The 17,904-nt window shown below is 45.3% G+C and overlaps 1 protein-coding gene across 2 annotated transcripts in view; it reads left to right on the top strand.

Moving 5' to 3' along the window:
- Positions 1-17,904, top strand: part of RETREG1 (reticulophagy regulator 1) — a 129,837-nt gene that overhangs the window by 4,376 nt on the left and 107,557 nt on the right. For both annotated transcript variants that reach the window (XM_044293138.1, XM_044293139.1), the window contains exons 2-3: positions 5,575-5,681; positions 9,147-9,177. In XM_044293138.1, the coding sequence (XP_044149073.1) occupies positions 5,575-5,681; positions 9,147-9,177 (138 nt within the window). The remainder of the gene's footprint in view (positions 1-5,574; positions 5,682-9,146; positions 9,178-17,904) is intronic.

Below are 17,904 nucleotides of genomic sequence, written 5' to 3'. Positions count from 1 at the left end.
CACACTATAGGAAAAATGAATTAAGTGTTGGAAGAGTTTGGGTTATTAAACAATGGTGCTTGTAAATTGTAAAACTTGAGGAAGAAAGTGACGTTATAAAACTGCCATGTGCCGCTCACCACTAGTAATTGGGCAGTGCTAGTCACAGCATGCATATCCTGAGAATGTGACTTCCATCTGGGTGTGTGATGTCAGCACTGCCTATGCCAAGCGGGAATTAAAGGGCTGTCTCACTTCAGCAAACGGCATTTATCATGTAGAGAAAGTTAACACAAGCCACTTACTAATGTATTGTGATTGTCCATATTGCCTCCTTTGCTGTCTGTATTCACTTTTCAATCACATTATACACTGCTCGTTTCCATGGTTACAACCACCTTGCAATTCATCAGCTGTGCCCGTGGTTGCACAATATAGGAAAAAATGCCAGCCTCTCTGGTGGCCGGGACCGCGGGAGTGCTCGTAAGCCAGTGCTTTTTTCCTACAATGTAGAAGTACTGCAGGGTGGGTGTAACCATGGATAGAAGCAGTGTATAATGTGGTGGAAAAATGAATCCAGCCAGCAAAGGAGGCAATATGGACAATCACAATACATTAGTAAGTGTCTTATATTAACCTTCTCTACATGATAAATACCATTTGCTGAAGTGAGACGACAGGACGGGTGGGCTGACAAGGAGGACACTGGGACCAGTCACACCTAGTGGCTAGTGGTGAGCAGCACTTGGCGGTTGTACAGCTTTACTTCCTTCTTCCTTATAACATGTGTGGTTTCTATTGAGGCCTATCTAGAAGGCTATTTACAGGCACACGGCATCAGGACTCCGCTGACAGGTCCCCTTTAATACCTGTGGGTGACTCGCTGTTTGCCTTCTACAGTCTATTCGCTTGGCAAACACTGATGAGTGTTTGTGGAACTTTCACAGTAATGATATGTGGCGATATACTGTTGTCAGGAACACCTAGCTATGAATGAAAGATAGGACATAGGTCATAGCTTTGTAAGTAAATAGCAGTGATTAAAGGGGTTGGCCATTTTCTGGCTACTGGTGACCAGTGTGTATGTAAGATGACTCTATGGCGGCACTTACTAATAAAGCCTTTGTTGATAGTCTGTGCCGTTTACTGTATTTCATAAGATATGTCCCCTTGTTGACCAAGTCGTCTGTGCTGTCCACATGTAGGTCCTGTCCATAAAATGGCCGCTGATGGAGGGTCATGTGACCAGGCACATCACTCAGTTTCCTCCATTCAGACATATGGACAGCATCTCATCAGAAGATGTGCCTAACAAGTGGAAATGGCTTATGAAATATAGGCACAGAATATCAGCAGAGGGTATACTAGTAAGTGCCATATAGTCATCATACATAAAAATTGGTCAAGAGTAGCCAGAAAGTGGACAACCCCTTATTGACTATAAGATGAAAAGTGAAACTTTTTAATATACTTTGTTTATCAATATATTTCCATTTGTAAAATCTCTGCTTGCTGTTACTAACTGGAAACATTCTATATGTACACCCAGAAACTGGAACCCTCTGCTGATAATATCCTGCTGACATGGGTATAGAGAAGAGAGGAGCGCTAATACACTTAGTCTGGGTTCACATCTGCAGCACAGTTTCCCTCAGGAACCTCAATCACAGAATCTTGCAACAAAAAAAAAGGACAAAATACCACTGTTAGCAGTGGTATTTTGTCCGGCAAAATGCTGGTATTCATGTCAGCCTCCCAGTGGACTCCATTATAGCAGTGTCTGGCATATGCTGGATCCAGCTGTTCCATATTCTTCCTATGCTAGAACAAAATACCGTATTTTAAAGGGATTGTGCAAGAATGGGGGAGGGGGGAACCCACTTATTGGTCCCAGTTGGCTGGGGGAGGGGGGAACCCACTTATTGGTCCCAGTTGGCTGCACCTATAAAGGGAAGCTTACCTATCTTCTTCCCAGCGCTCCTTCTCCTCCCAGCCTGTGATGCTCCGCTGTGCTTCCTGGATGTTTCTGGCTGCAGTAGTGACTTTTTCCCCTTACAGTATGGCAAATGGTCACATGATGCAAGGGGATCCAGTCTCTGCTGCTGACAGTGATTGGCTGCAGTGATGTCAAACTGGATGTTTTCAGCGAGGGAGCCCAGCGGAGCATCACAGGCCTGGAAGAGAAAGAGCCAGTGAAGAAGGTCAGTAATCTTCCCTTTATACTATAGATCTGGCCAAGTGGGGGTGGATTCATTGTTGCACAATCCCCTTAACCACCTCAGGCTACTTTCACACTTGCGCTTGATCGGATCCGTTCTGAACGGATCCGATCATATTAATGCAGACGGAGGCTCCGTTCAGTACGGATCCGTCTGCATTAATAACTTCGAAAAATTTCTAAGTGCGCAAGATGCCTGAGCGGATCCGTTCAGACTTTCAATGTAAAGTCAATGGGGGACGGATCCGCTTGAAGATTGAGCCATATGGTGTCATCTTCAAGCGGATCCGTCCCCATTGACTTACATTGTAAGTCTGGACGGATCCGCACGCCTCCGCACGGCCAGGCGGACAGCTGAACGTTGCAAGCAGCGTTCAGCTGTCCGCCTGGCCGTGCCGAGGCGAGCGGAGGCTGAACGCCGCCAGACTGATGCAGTCTGAGCGGATCCGCTCCATTCAGACTGCATCAGGGCTGGACGGAGGCGTTCGGGTCCGCTCGTGAGCCCCTTCAAACGGAGCTCACGAGCCGACCGACGAACGCTAGTATGAAACTAGCCTTACTGTTTTGTCCGAGTCCAGCACGGGAAGAAGGGGGCCTGCTCTAGCTGCTGATATATCCTGATTAGTAGCAACTAGAGACATGGGCCTGGTCTTGTTTGAAAGCTGGCATACCAAAATGACAACATTAGCAGAATATCTGCTGGAGTCATCGCTGTTAGAAATCAAGTCGAGAATAATTGCGTTAAAACCCGCTTTTACTTTCACTTTCAGCTGCATTCACTGCACCTCGATTTCTAGCAGTGATATCTTCCCATGCAGTCTTGCGATGCCAGCTTTCGAACAATACAAAGCCCATATCTCTAGCTGCAAGCAGCTGCCTCCCTCCCTTTCAGTACGGAGGAGGAGGGGGAACAGTTGCAGAGCTGACAGCCTGCAGGAGGAAAGGAAAATGAGTAAAAAGATATATAGAAATGTGGTATTATAATCATTGTACTGACCCACATAATAAAATGAATGCAAAAATTGCTGTTTTTTATCATTCACCCTAAAATGAAAAATAAGTTATTTATTACACCAGATATACCCCAAAATGGTTCCTAAAAACCTACAACTAATCCCGCAAAATAAAAAATAAAAATACAAGAAAGAATGTAAAAGTTATGACTTCTGGAACACAAAGGGGCAAATATTATTGGTTCTTAAGGCTAAAATGAATTATGTCACTAAGGGGTTAAAAATGCAATTGTGTCCCCTGAGTTGAGTTGTGCGCCAACAAGATTTACTTCAGAGACATATTAAAAATCTACAATAAAAAAGGTGACATTTCTGGGAGGGTTTTTCCAATTTTAATGTGACTGTGAGCAGATTAAGCATAATGTGCACTTAGCGGCGCCTGCTGCAAAAAATATAACGTTAGTCTGCTTTCACACAGACAGAGACTGCGCATATATTTGGAGGGGATCAGTACATTTCCAAAGAATAGTTCACACTTGGCTTTGGATAATAAAAGCCTCCCTAGATGAGCCTGATGTAATAGAGTGGAAAGGAGAGGAGCGGAGAGAGGAGGTGAAGAGAGCACTTGTATAGTGAAGACCAAAAGGAAAAACAAACATGTTACATAACGTGGATGTTCAGTGCAAAAAAACACAACAAATAAGGCGCAGCATGGCCTATAAACAGCGCCCTGCTAATTTCCACAAGAGGTCCTTCACCTAAATGACTGTGGTTATTTAATGAACTACTACCGCCCTATGGAGTGACTTATACCGATCCTCAGCCTATGGCCTCACAGTGGTTGTCATACATACACATATAGGTGCCCGTACACATTAGATGGGAACGGGTCTACATTTGCCAGTTTGGGGGTCCCAGGAGGCCCCTATACATACTTGGATTCAACACTCCGACACCTTTGATCCTGCAGATGTCACGGTCAGAGAGGTCTGGCAGCCGCTTAGTTCACTTTCCCCATTGTAAAAAACGTGCAGGCTCAGCCTCAGTGTGCATGCTGCCCCCCCCGACTACAGCTTTTCTGTCAGCGCCGCTGCCTTCTCACAGCTCACCAAGCACAGCGCCGTACATTGTATAGTGGTTTTTCACTGGCGGCCAGCCCTCATTTGTGACATCACATGCCTTTTTTACATAGTATGGAGGAGATTTACTAAGCAGAATTCTGGCTCAGATTGTGCCACAAAACGTGCTATTTTACATGTGTCCAATTTATTATGTGTTTTAGACACTTTTTTGTGCCTCTCTAGTAGGGATCGACCAATTATTGGTTTTACTGATATTGTTGGACGATATTTTGCCGATATGCCGATAACGAATCGCGAACAAGGATGGCGCTGCTGTCAGCGCTCGCCGTGTTCCCTCACCAGCATAGGGGAGAAGGAAGCAGTGTCTCCCTCCCCCTGTGCTGCTGCTGCCACCAATGAGTGGAGAGGGGACAGGGAGGGGAAGGGGCTGTGGCCACTGCGCCACCAATGATGTTGACTCAATTATTCAAATTTAACAGGAGACGGGAGCTGGCTGCAGAATCATATAGCAGCACCCCACCTCTATGACAAGTAGAGTTATCTTCATTGGTAGCGCAGTGCGCCACCCCCAACCCCAGTATTAAAAACATTGGTGGCGCAGTGCGCCCCTCTCCCCCCAGTATTAAAAACATTGGTGGCGCAGTGCGCCCCCCCACCCAAGCCCTCCAGTATAGATCATTGGTGGCAGTGGCCACAGGGTCCCCTCTCCCCTTCTCATTGGTGGTGCAGTGGCAGCTTCTGATTGGAGAAGCCCCAGCAGTATAATCCTGGGGCTCCGATCAGTTACCATGGCAGCCAGGACACTACTGAAGTCCTGGCTGCCATGGTAAGCTCCCTGCTGCTGTGTGCACTATGCACAGGGCAGCAGGGAGAGTGTGAAGTCCTATTCACCCTAATAGAGATCTATCAGGGTGAATAGGACAAGGGTATTAGCCCCTAGGGGGGCTAAAAGTTTGTAAAAAAAAAAAAAGTAAAAAACAACAACAAAGATTTACAAAAAAAGCTACACGTTAACAATAAACATGTTCATTTTCAGCAGATTTGTGTAGGAATTTTTAGTTTTTTCAAAAATGTAAATGCACAGAATATCGGTATAAATTATCGGCTATCGGCTCGAAAGTTCACAGATTATCGTTATTGGCTCTAAAAAATCAATATCTGTCGATCCCTACTCTCTAGACAATTTTTAAAAATGTCTAGAAAGGGAGGCATAGCTAAGAGGAGTCATAAGGTGTAAAGCTAACCAAGAGGTGGTATAAGGAAGAGAGGGTACATGGATTGGAACTGTAGATGTATGGATTGTATATGATATAGTGTGATTTGGGCATGTTTTACTTTTCAGGTTCCTAGCCTGTGCTCCATGGAGAATATATCATATAGTTTCCCTCATTTCAATTGGACTCGTTATGGTTCAGATAACCAGACATTTTTTACTGTCGAGAAGTCGAGGTAAGCTGATCCATAAATGGAAAAATATGGAAAAAGATGTGAATGGTTAATATCATGGTCTGTCCTGTCCATCCGCACTTTTGTCCACATTTATTAATTTATTTGCACCCATTTTTGGTTCGTGCCTTGTAATTAATTTGGCACAATTGACTGTATTAATATTTTCTGAAACACCAATCTTATTAAATCTGCCCCTAAGTGCCCTTTCCCGCCAAGCCACAACCCTTTCCCGCCAAGCCACAACCCTTTCCTCCCAAGCCACACTCCTTCGACGGCCAGGGCTCAGTAGATTATTCTTTGTGGCTTGCTTGCTTCATAATTATGTCTAAGCTAAGTTGTGCCAAAAATATGCTAATTTTTTTTTAACATAAAATTCTGTCTAGTGTGTGTCATGTGTCGTATGTGTAAGTGGTGCACGTGCCACGTGTGTCCTATATGTGAGTGTATGAGCTGCATGTGTCCTATATATAAGAGGTGCATGTGCTTTCTTTTTGTGAAAAAATGTTAGAAGTGGGCCTCTGTGATTTGAAATGCCAGCGCTGAAATTCAGTCCCAGTCCGGCACTCCTATATGTGTTACCTTTCATTGTTATCATGTCTATGATGATAATGAAATGATTGCTGATAAATGATCTCTACAAAACAGAATATGTCAGCCTATTATTAGGCCCAGCGGCCACAGTGAAGGCTGAAAGATCCCAGGATTTTGTTTTTAATATAGTTAGTGACATGGAAAATTAACGATAACATGGCCAAAAATGTTTAAAAAATATGTTTGACATAAAACTTAATTATTTTAATAATTATATGTATTATGTATTATATATTATATGTTATTATATGCTCTCACATTCTTTTTGACGGCAGCTCTGCTGGAGGCCTAGATTTGGCAGAGCTAGGAACACTATACACTATACCAGTGATGGGCAAACTGCGGATCTCCGGCTGTCATCCCATCATGCCCTGCTGTAGGCTGATAGCTGCAGGCAGACTGGGCATACTGGGAGTTGTAGTTTTACAACAGCTGGAGAGCCGCATTCAAACCAGGCAGACACCTACAGCAAAGGGCCCCTGCGGCATATCTGCTCTATCATTGCCCACTGCTAATTTGATGGTACATGTGGCACATCCGGGCCTGGGCTTACCTCACTGACACTTGTTATGATGTCACAGTAGCTTATCTGATGGAAACCCTCTTGTGATGTCACAGCCACTCACCTGTCTGAACCATACATGTGATGTCACAGCCTCTCACCTGTCTGAACCATACATGTAATGTCACAGCCGCTCACCTGTCTGAACCTTACATGTGATGTCACAGCCGCTCACCTGTCTGAACCTTACATGTGATGTCACAGCCACTCACCTGTCTGAACCTTACATGTGATGTCACAGCCACTCACCTGTCTGAACCATACATGTGATGTCACAGCCGCTCACCTGTCTGAACCATACATGTGATGTCACAGCCTCTCACCTGTCTGAATCATACATGTGATGTCACAGCCTCTCACCTGTCTGAACCATACATGTGAGGTCACAGCCACTCACCTGTCTGAACCATACATGTAATGTCACAGCCTCTCACCTGTCTGAACCATACATGTAATGTCACAGCCTCTCACCTGTCTGAACCATACATGTGATGTCACAGCCGCTCACCTGTCTGAATCATACATGTGATGTCACAGCCGCTCACCTGTCTGAACCTTACATGTAATGTCACAGCCGCTCACCTGTCTGAAGTTCTGAACCATACATGTAATGTCACAGCCGCTCACCTGTCTGAACCTTACATGTGATGTCACAGCCGCTCACCTGTCTGAACCTTACATGTAATGTCACAGCCGCTCACCTGTCTGAACCATACATGTAATGTCACAGCCACTCACCTGTCTGAATCATACATGTGATGTCACAGCCTCTCACCTGTCTGAACCATACATGTGATGTCACAGCCTCTCACCTGTCTGAACCATACATGTGATGTCACAGCCGCTCACCTGTCTGAACCATACATGTGATGTCACAGCCTCTCACCTGTCTGAACCTTACATGTAATGTCACAGCCTCTCACCTGTCTGAACCATACATGTGATGTCACAGCCTCTCACTTGTCTGAATCATACATGTAATGTCACAGCCTCTCACCTGTCTGAACCATACATGTGATGTCACAGCCTCTCACTTGTCTGAATCATACATGTGATGTCACAGCCACTCACCTGTCTGAACCTTACATGTGATGTCACAGCCACTCACCTGTCTGAACCATACATGTGATGTCACAGCCTCTCACCTGTCTGAACCATACATGTGATGTCACAGCCTCTCACCTGTCTGAACCATACATGTAATGTCGCAGCCACTCACCTGTCTGAACCATACATGTAATGTCACAGCCACTCACCTGTCTGAATCATACATGTGATGTCACAGCCTCTCACCTGTCTGAATCATACATGTGATGTCACAGCCTCTCACCTGTCTGAACCATACATGTAATGTCACAGCCTCTCACCTGTCTGAACCTTACATGTAATGTCGCAGCCACTCACCTGTCTGAACCTTACATGTAATGTCGCAGCCTCTCACTTGTCTGAACCATACATGTGATGTCACAGCCTCTCACTTGTCGGAATCATACATGTGATGTCACAGCCACTCACCTGTCTGAACCATACATGTAATGTCACAGCCTCTCACCTGTCTGAACCATACATGTGATGTCACAGCCTCTCACCTGTCTGAACCATACATGTGATGTCACAGCCACTCACCTGTCTGAACCATACATGTAATGTCACAGCCTCTCACCTGTCTGAACCATACATGTGATGTCACAGCCGCTCACCTGTCTGAACCATACATGTAATGTCACAGCCTCTCACCTGTCTGAACCATACATGTGATGTCACAGCCTCTCCACTTGTCTGAATCATACATGTGATGTCACAGCCACTCACCTGTCTAAACCATTCTTGTGATGTCACAGCTGCTCCCTTGTCTAAACCATTCTTGTGATGTCACAGGTGCTCCCCTGACACAAATACAGCTGTGATGTCACAGGTTATCTGAGAGTACCTTACCCTGGGCCAGAAACTAGTAACAAAAAGAGCCTCTGTGCAAGAACTTTATATGGCCCCATTAATTCTAATAACAAAACCACCTCATTCATGATACTGAAAAAAATACTCCACTGTTGTACCAATCCACCAGCAATTGTGAGTACCGTAAGTGGGCGTGCTGGGTATTACACGTAAATGGAGCAAAGCCGCAATACATAGCACTGCCACTACTAAATGTACAATGTGCAGTGTATGGGGCAGTGTGAACGAGGCCGCTTCTGACAGGAATAGAAAGAAAATGATGTGGAAATGTTGAATGTTTGATTGACATAAGAGAATAACAGCCACTGATTACACGTGATGTCTTCTGACTTCTGCTATACTCTTTCATTTTTCAGGTGCACAAGTGTGGAAAGGTATTGTTAGAAGGTATGGTGGACTTACACTTATAAAGTATGATAGTATCCCTCTGTTCATAATGGATAATGAATATCATGTTCCTGGTAGTATGAAACATTTCGGCTGCATGTCACATTGATATCATTGTATCGTCATACAACAGCTCCTTCCGAAGCTCTAGCGGTAATACAGACTGAGATATATTTATCACAACTGGTGCAAAGGGAACCTGGCTAGTTTTTCACAGCTCCTTTGAAAAATGAAAGGCTTAATCTGATTGGTTGCCAGGGGAAACGGTCAGTTTTCCATTCCACCAATTTTGATAATTCTCCTCCACAGTGTGAAATAAAATACTAAAACAAAAAAACAAAAAAGTGGTGTTTTTTACTGCACATCAGTAGCTGACCAGTGGAGGTGCAGGGAGTAGGACCGCCACCAGTCTGATATTGATGACCTGTTCTAATATTAATGATCCCTTTAAGTTGTCATAATGAGAAGGGGCAAACTGTTTCATTTCTATTTGAGGAGTCCATCCAACTGTTGAGTTTTGGGCCCAAGCAATTCCTAAAAATGTAAAGAAGTTGTATGAGACTAGAAAAAATATGGCTGCTTTCTTCCAGAAACAGGGCATCTCTTGTCAAGCAGCTGTGTCTGGTATTGCAAGTTAGGCTACATGCACACGACCATATGTGTTTTGCGGTCCGCAAATTGCGAATCCGTAAAAAAAACAAATGCCATCTGTTGTTTTTTTTTGCCGGATCCATTGTAACAATGCCTAAAACGGTCAAGAATAGGACATGTTATATTTTTTTTGCGGGGCTACGGGACGACATACGGATGCGGATAGCACACGGTGTGCTGTCTGCAATTTTTGCGGACCCATTGAAATGAATGGGTCTGCATCCTATCCGCAAAAAAAACGGAACGGACACGGAAACAACGTTCGTGTGCATGTAGCCTTAGCCACTGGGTTATCCTGCCTTTACAAAACATTTTTATGGGGTATGGGTATACATTTTATTCCAAAATAAACAGCCCTTAAAAAAAAAATAATACAAAATATAAATATTAAAACTAGATATTTGCGACTTAAAACAATAAATCTGTTTTGGTGCACAGCCTGTGGGAGGTGACGAGACATACGCCTCATCATAAATTTGGCGCATCCTCCGGCAGCGCAGGGAATATCAAGGCTGAGAGCGCTGGTCTTGATAAATCTCCCCTTTGTTGTAAGTACACAAGAAATGCAGGACTTCAGGAGGAAAAGCAAACACAACATGTAATAAATATAAGTCACTGCATGCATTTAAATATGTCACTGCAGAGTGTAGCTTATTACAACCAAGACTGCTACGGTGTTAGAAATTCTTTTAACCATACACCAAAGAGGTGGCAGCCCCGCAGTAAGGCTGGTCACATTACCTGATGTTGGTACTATTGCCTATACTGCACATAACAGGTGTCTGCCCCAAGGGACTGGACGGGAACCTAACCTCCCCCACCCCCACAGGAACATCAATTATAAAGTTCACTGCAGAACTACAAATTATACGTACATATTCCTGGCAACGTATCCTCAGGGCACCCCATACACATCATGTGCCAATAAGCATGCTACCTTCTGGGCGTCAGTGTGGATTCAATTCCACTATTGATGTCCATTCACTAGAAATACTCTTCCTCGTAGCTCAGTTCTAAGAACCCTGCAAGCTGAAAACTATCATGTGTCGTAAGACTATGTCTATGTTTTTAGGTGGGATAGTTTTTTTCCTGAACACAACAATATCTCCTATAATTTTTTTAAGCTTTAAACTGTATTTTTATATACTTTTGGTAGTTATTTATTTAAAGGCGTTATCCAACCCCTCAAATGCCCCCCCATATGCCCCGGCCTCTTGCAGAGATTGTACTTTCCTGGCTCCCGAGCACCCGCATCGCTTCTGACGACCGTACAGCCGCCGATGAAAACAGGGGGGAGGGGGCTGGGGGCAGCCAACAGCGGGCATGAGCCTCCCTAGCAGTGATGGTAAGTTCGCAGTGTTCGCCAGCAAACACATGCGGGCTGTCATCGTTAGTAAGGTAGACTCACCCGTCCAGCGATGCACAGGTAAGCCCTTACCTGTGCCTGTGCCGGGAGCCGGTCTGAAATCAAATGCAGTCACCGGGAGCAGGCAATTCCGAGAACAGCCTCCTGGGGCCTTCATCGGCGGGGAGATGCAGCAGCAGCTTTGCGGGCATCAGAAGCGATGCGGGTATACTGGGGAGCCAGGTAAGTACAATCTGTGTGAGGGGCCTGGGATATGGGGAGGCATTTTAGGGGTTGGGTAACCCGTTTAAGTAATTCTCTTTCATTTGAACAAGTAAGGGTCGGGCTCCACGATCAGGTTTCTTGATGCAGTTTGGAAACCAAAACCAGGAGTGAAAAATGAGAAGTCATATCCGTCCTTTATACTTTCTCTCCTTTTATGATCCACTCCTGATTTTGGCTTCCAAAACTGATTCAGGAAACCTAAATGTGTGGCCGTACCCCAAAGTAGATGTAATGGTAATGAAGTTTAATGTCAATTTACCTTTATTGGAGATAAAAATGTACGCGTTGGGAGTGTTTAGGGCAATGAGAGGGTGAGGCAGGGCTGGCATGGGACCACAGGTCACCCACCATCAGGGTGTTCCTGTGGGTTGAGGTACTAGCTAGGGACTTGTCAGGGACATTTCTCCATAGTGTACAATAACCCCGCTCTCCCCTCTTTGTATTTTTGTATTTTGTGTTATATTTTGGTCCACTATGATTTATGTCGGTAATTTTTTTGAGGAATTTGAAGTGATTCAATATTTAATTGGCGATTAAAAGTTACGTTTTATTCCTAGCTTTCTGTGACTTATGTGAAAAACTGCAGGAATTTATGTATGAGTATCTAACCAGAGATGGGAATGCCTCTTTAACACATAAATATCTGATACATTAGATTATCAGCACACACAACAATTGATATACAGGATCAAAACTGACTTTCAGGTAAACATGACATATGCGGGTTGTTAATCACCAAATTAATGGCCACATAATTATAGATAGAAAAAAAGGGGGCATATGTCTGCCTATTCCAACAATTCACAGACAGGGGGCAATACAATCCTTCAGCCTGGTAAACAATTGTCAATGTATGTACATACAGTCACCCAGCGCCAAATCAATCATGTAGATGTTAATCCATGGGCAGTTAGAGCTGATAGTGGTCACAAAGATATAAGCTCGATACACATAGAGAGAGAACAAACATCCGGCCAGGGAAGCGCTAATATTTATGCACCACCAAATAACCTGAGGTATGGTCAAAAAGCCGCAATAAGTTAAGCCCGAAACATTATGTTCATGAAAAGAACAATGGCGGTCACAAGGACAAGTAGATGTTAGACTGCCATGGCGAGTACATCAGGGTCTACCTTGATATGGATGCACGTCCCCAATCAGGTCGCACCCTCACTTTATAGAGCTCACAAGCATGTGGGGCTTCCGGTGAATGTAGCGCCAGCCAAATGCACGTGCGTCTCCTGTAGCGGAGGTCCATTCAGTGGAGCGTAAAATGCGCTCGACCAACAGGAAAAAGATCAAGTGGAGCGCATGCCTATGCATATGCGTCTCCTGAGTACTGGATATCCGGGCAGTGGAACGCAAGTGCGCCCCACCCGCAGGACAACACAGCATGTGGTGGAGCGTTACCTGTTAGCGACCCAGCACTGGTGGTATCGGTACAAAGGAAGGAATAGCTTGTCAATGGTAATCATAACCTCCCAGACTATGTAACAATCAAAGATGTTGAATACACAATTAACACATATGAAGTGGATAATATAAAGATAGAGGGAAGCCCTTTGTTACTAAGGGTTCCCAAGAATCAAAAAAGATATTACTTTATGACGCTTCGTGCGCTGATATAAGTGGCCTGTTTAAGTGCCCGTTCCTATGTAAATCCGAAGGACAATGGGCCAAACTAAGTTCCTCCCACAACGGAGGCACCTGGAAAGATATCCTCACAAAAAACACGAAAAAGTTAGTCTTTCGTTCAATCCAAGGGGGGACTGGGATCTAAAACGATAGATCCATTCGGACTTCTTTAGTAGAATCCATTGATCCCAGTAAACCCTTCTCTGGGATTCCCGGACTAGTTCCAAGGCCGAGAACCTGAGGACCTCAGGTTTCCCCCCATGTACTTCTAGCACATGATTGGCTACTGGTGTATTACTCTTTTTGATGACATCGGTAACGTGTTCACACACTCTTTGTCACAATTCCCTATATGTTTTCCCTATATAGTCTTTTGGACACGAGCATTGGCACAAATACACCTCTCCCTTACTTCTACAATTGATGACATATTTTCCAACACTAAAACCAATATCTGTTCCACCACCGGTCGGAAATATTTCATCAATTGTAGAAGTAAGGGAGAGGTGTATCTGTGCCAATGCTCGTGTCCAAAAGACTAGAAAAGTTCTTTTTTAGAGGAATTTGAAGTGATTCAATATTTAATTGGCAATTAAGAGTAAAAAAAGACCCTGCACAAGAGGCATGTAGTTAGCGCACAAGTCACAAGGCACGCGCTATTAAAGCCGTCATGTGAAGTGTTCAGATCGGAGGTGTCCGGCTACAAGACACAGGGTCAGTTATTTTAGGGGCCATCGCTGCCCTTGTAAATACTATTCTGTAGCACGTACAAAGTCAGAGATTTAGGGAATATTCTAAACTCTGAAAATACCTTCACCTCGCTATACACAAGCTCTAACTTTTATACATGCCACATTTTGCTTCAATACTTTAGCAGCAGCTGTGCATCAAAATGTATAGAAATAAGGAAACTCTGAGAACAAAAACCCAGATTTTCCATTTGTGACTTTTCCTTAGGCTGGGTCTCCCTGCAGCAGTGTTACTGGGAATTCATACAGTTGGATTCCGGATTATATGTGCCTAATGAGGACCTGTCCCCTCTTGTGTCTGTCCCCATGTAATAATCATTCTGGAGAATCGTTTCTTATGACTCTGTGTTGTGACATTCTTCTATTTCTCCTGCTACCAGTTAGGGGTGTGTCCCTGCGCAGTCTGCCACTGGCAGCTCTGATTGGACAATGTCAGACTGGGTGTGTCCCTGCGCAGTCTGCCACTGGCAGCTCTGATTGGACAATGTCAGACTGGGTGTGTCCCTGCGCAGTCTGCCACTGGCAGCTCTGATTGGACAATGTCAGACTGGGTGTGTCCCTGCGCAGTCTGCCACTGGCAGCTCTGATTGGACAATGTCAGACTGGGTGTGTCCCTGCGCAGTCTGCCACTGGCAGCTCTCATTGGACATTGTCAGACTTGGTGTGTCCCTGCGCAGTCTGCCACTGGCAGCTCTCATTGGACAACGTCAGACTGGGTGTGTCCCTGCACAGTCTGCCACTGGCAGCTCTGATTGGACATTGTCAGACTGGGTGTGTCCCTGCACAGTCTGCCACTGGCAGCTCTCATTGGACAATGTCAGACTGGGTGTGTCCCTGCGCAGTCTGCCACTGGCCGCTCTCATTTGACATTGCCAGACTGGGTGTGTCCCTGCGCAGTCTGCCACTGGTAGCTCTCATTGGACATTGTCAGACTGGGTGTGTCCCTGCGCAGTCTGCCACTGGCAGCTCTCATTGGACAATGTCAGACTGGGTGTGTCCCTGCGCAGTCTGCCACTGGCAGCTCTCATTGGACAATGTCAGACTGGGTGTGTCCCTGCGCAGTCTGCCACTGGCAGCTCTCATTGGACAATGTCAGACTGGGTGTGTCCCTGCGCAGTCTGCCACTGGCAGCTCTGATTGGACATTGTCAGACTGGGTGTGTCCCTCAGGGGTGTGGAAATGTAAAAAAAAACTACTTGTCGAAGAACTAAAGCGGGGTCTCAATCTACTTGTCCCTCATGACAATCTACTTGTCCTGATACAAAAAGTAATTTTAAATCAAAACCATATTTAAGTGAATCCCTTTAATGTACATGCCATACTGGGGCAGTGAATCCCTTTAATGTACATGCCATACTGGGGCAGTGAATCCCTTTAATGTACATGCCATACTGGGCCAGTGAATCCCTTTAATATACATGCCATACTGGGCCAGTGAATCCCTTTAATGTACATGCCATACTGGGGCAGTGAATCCCTTTAATGTACATGCCATACTGGGCCAGTGAATCCCTTTAATGTACATGCCATACTGGGCCAGTGAATCCCTTTAATGTACATGCCATACTGGGGCAGTGAATCCCTTTAATGTACATGCCATACTGGGCCAGTGAATCCCTTTAATGTACATGCCATACTGGGCCAGTGAATCCCTTTAATGTACATGCCATACTGGGGCAGTGAATCCCTTTAATGTACATGCCATACTGGGCCAGTGAATCCCTTTAATGTACATGCCATACTGGGCCAGTGAATCCCTTTAATGTACATGCCATACTGGGCCAGTGAATCCCTTTAATGTACATGCCATACTGGGCCAGTGAATCCCTTTAATGTACATGCCATACTGGGGCAGTGAATCCCCTTGATGTACATGCCAGTATGGGGAAGTCCCCGTCCCCCCCTATTCATGGAGGGTGAGTGGCTGGAAGTTGGAACCTGGCAGCACTCCTATTGACACTTCAATGCCAGGGAGAAGAAGCAGAGCGGCAGCCTGACAGCAGAGCATAGCTGACCCAGAGCAGTCACCACACACACTACCTGCTGGGCTATCTATCACGGCACGGGCTGCCACCATGTCAGGAGCTCCTACTACAGCCGCTGACTAACGTGTGCCTCCGCTGGGAGCTGACTTGCGGCCTGCACAGGAGCGCTGATAACTAGTGATGGGAAGTTCTGATCTTTTAGGTGAATCGGTTCATTTGAATCAGCTCATTCAAATGAACCGATTCATGAATCGGATCTTCAGTTCACTTGGTGAGTCAGACTGCTGAGCTGACTCGCAAGTGAACCTTAGACTCTAGGTGCCGGTGCGCATGCGCAGATGCTATACACATTCGATTCACTTGCTGCTGCTGACTCTGTGCAGTCGGCTCTTCAGCTCTCTGAACTCTGATTAGTATTGAGTGAGTCAGGAAGAGTGATTTATTATAGTAAAGGGAAGCTGAGTGAGGCTGACGCCGGACAGGAGGACTCAGGACAGGAGGACAATAGACTTGTATTATGGCGTAAAGCAAAATGGAAGGCTTTAAAAGGCTTTCCATTTGCTTTCCATCCTCATAGAAGTCTATGCAAATCAAAATGGATCCGTCTGGGTCCTGTTATGCAAGACGGAAAACTAAGTCCTGTCGACACGACAGGACCCAGACGGATCTGTTATGATTTCCATACACTTTTACGATGACGGAAAGCAAAACGGAATGCCTCTTAAAGGTTTCCGTTTTGCATTCCATTTTATGGATTACGTTATTTTCTGTTATAACCCTTTTATAACGGAAAGCCATAACGGAATCCATAAAGGTGATGTGAACCCACCCTTAGTTATATAGCTACTGAATGAGATGCCTTTAACATATATATCTCCTGAGAAGCCAATTTGATTCTAAAGGGTTAATTTAATTCAACCTGTAATCTAAACTCTGTGTCATCTGTCCCTTCTCTTATCTCTCTGCTCCTGTCCCTTAATCGTATCACTGCTGCAACAAAAGCATCAGCCTCAGTGTAAACTGTTCTAGTGACTCACGGCTCTTTTAACTCAATGAATCGAATGAGTCTCTAACTAAGTCGGATCTTTAGATTCTTTTAACTTGTGACTCATTCGATTCATTTCTATTCTTAGACTCCCTGTACTTGTGTGACTCAGAGCTGCTAGTGTGCTGTGCTTGCCTTGCCCCCTCAGCTCTGGTCGGTGATTGGTTGGTGGGCGGGGAGGGGAGGGGCTGGCAGAAGCCAGCTTCCACTCTAAGATCATATTACACTCCTCCCCGTCCCTCCCTCAGGCTCCTCCCTGCTGCCAGCGTGAAGTGAGCGGCTCTGTCTGCATTGTCTGTGTGCTGTGTGACTGAGCCGTTTCAAACGGATCGGATCAGTCAAGTGAACCGGACATCACTACAAAACACTGCGGTAAGCAGCCCGGACTTGCTGCACCGGGCTGTGTATTAGAGGAAAACACGGCGCAACCCTAGCCCTGCTACTTGCCCGCATGGCTAAGCTGCCTGCACAAACTACCTGCCCGGCGCCCGGAACTGCATGTCCCGGGTGTCGGGCGATAGGAATTCCACACCCCTACAGTCTGCCACTGGCAGCTCTCATTGGACATTGTCAGACTGGGTGTGTCCCTGCGCAGTCTGCCACTGGCAGACACGCCAGGAGATCTGACTGTTCCTCATTAACCTGTATTGGAGAGAAAACAATGGCAATTTACAGTAGATATGTAGCAGACTATACATTTTAGGGGATTAGGTATTATTCAACATGTTTATTTATTTTATGCACTCATATAGCGCTACTATATTCCGCAGCTCTTTACAGACATTATCATCCAGCTGTCCTTAATGGGGCTCACAATCTAAGGTCCCTATCAGTATGTCTTTGGAAGGAAACCTTATTCAGTACAGTAGCCAAAGGCTAGATAGTTCCCGTTTATGGTCAGTGTTAAAACATAACTTTTATTTTATTTAGTTAAAAATGGCAAATAAAAAAAGGAACAATATTAAAATGATATACGGCTGGGCTGTGTGACTGGGTAACTTCACCAAGTCCTTCTCACTCTCCAATTGGAGT

Source organism: Bufo gargarizans, chromosome 5 (assembly GCF_014858855.1).
Source record: "Bufo gargarizans isolate SCDJY-AF-19 chromosome 5, ASM1485885v1, whole genome shotgun sequence".
NCBI lineage: Eukaryota > Metazoa > Chordata > Amphibia > Anura > Bufonidae > Bufo > Bufo gargarizans.
The sequence above is the reverse complement of the archived record's forward strand: the minus strand, read 5'-3'. Positions and strand labels throughout refer to the sequence as shown.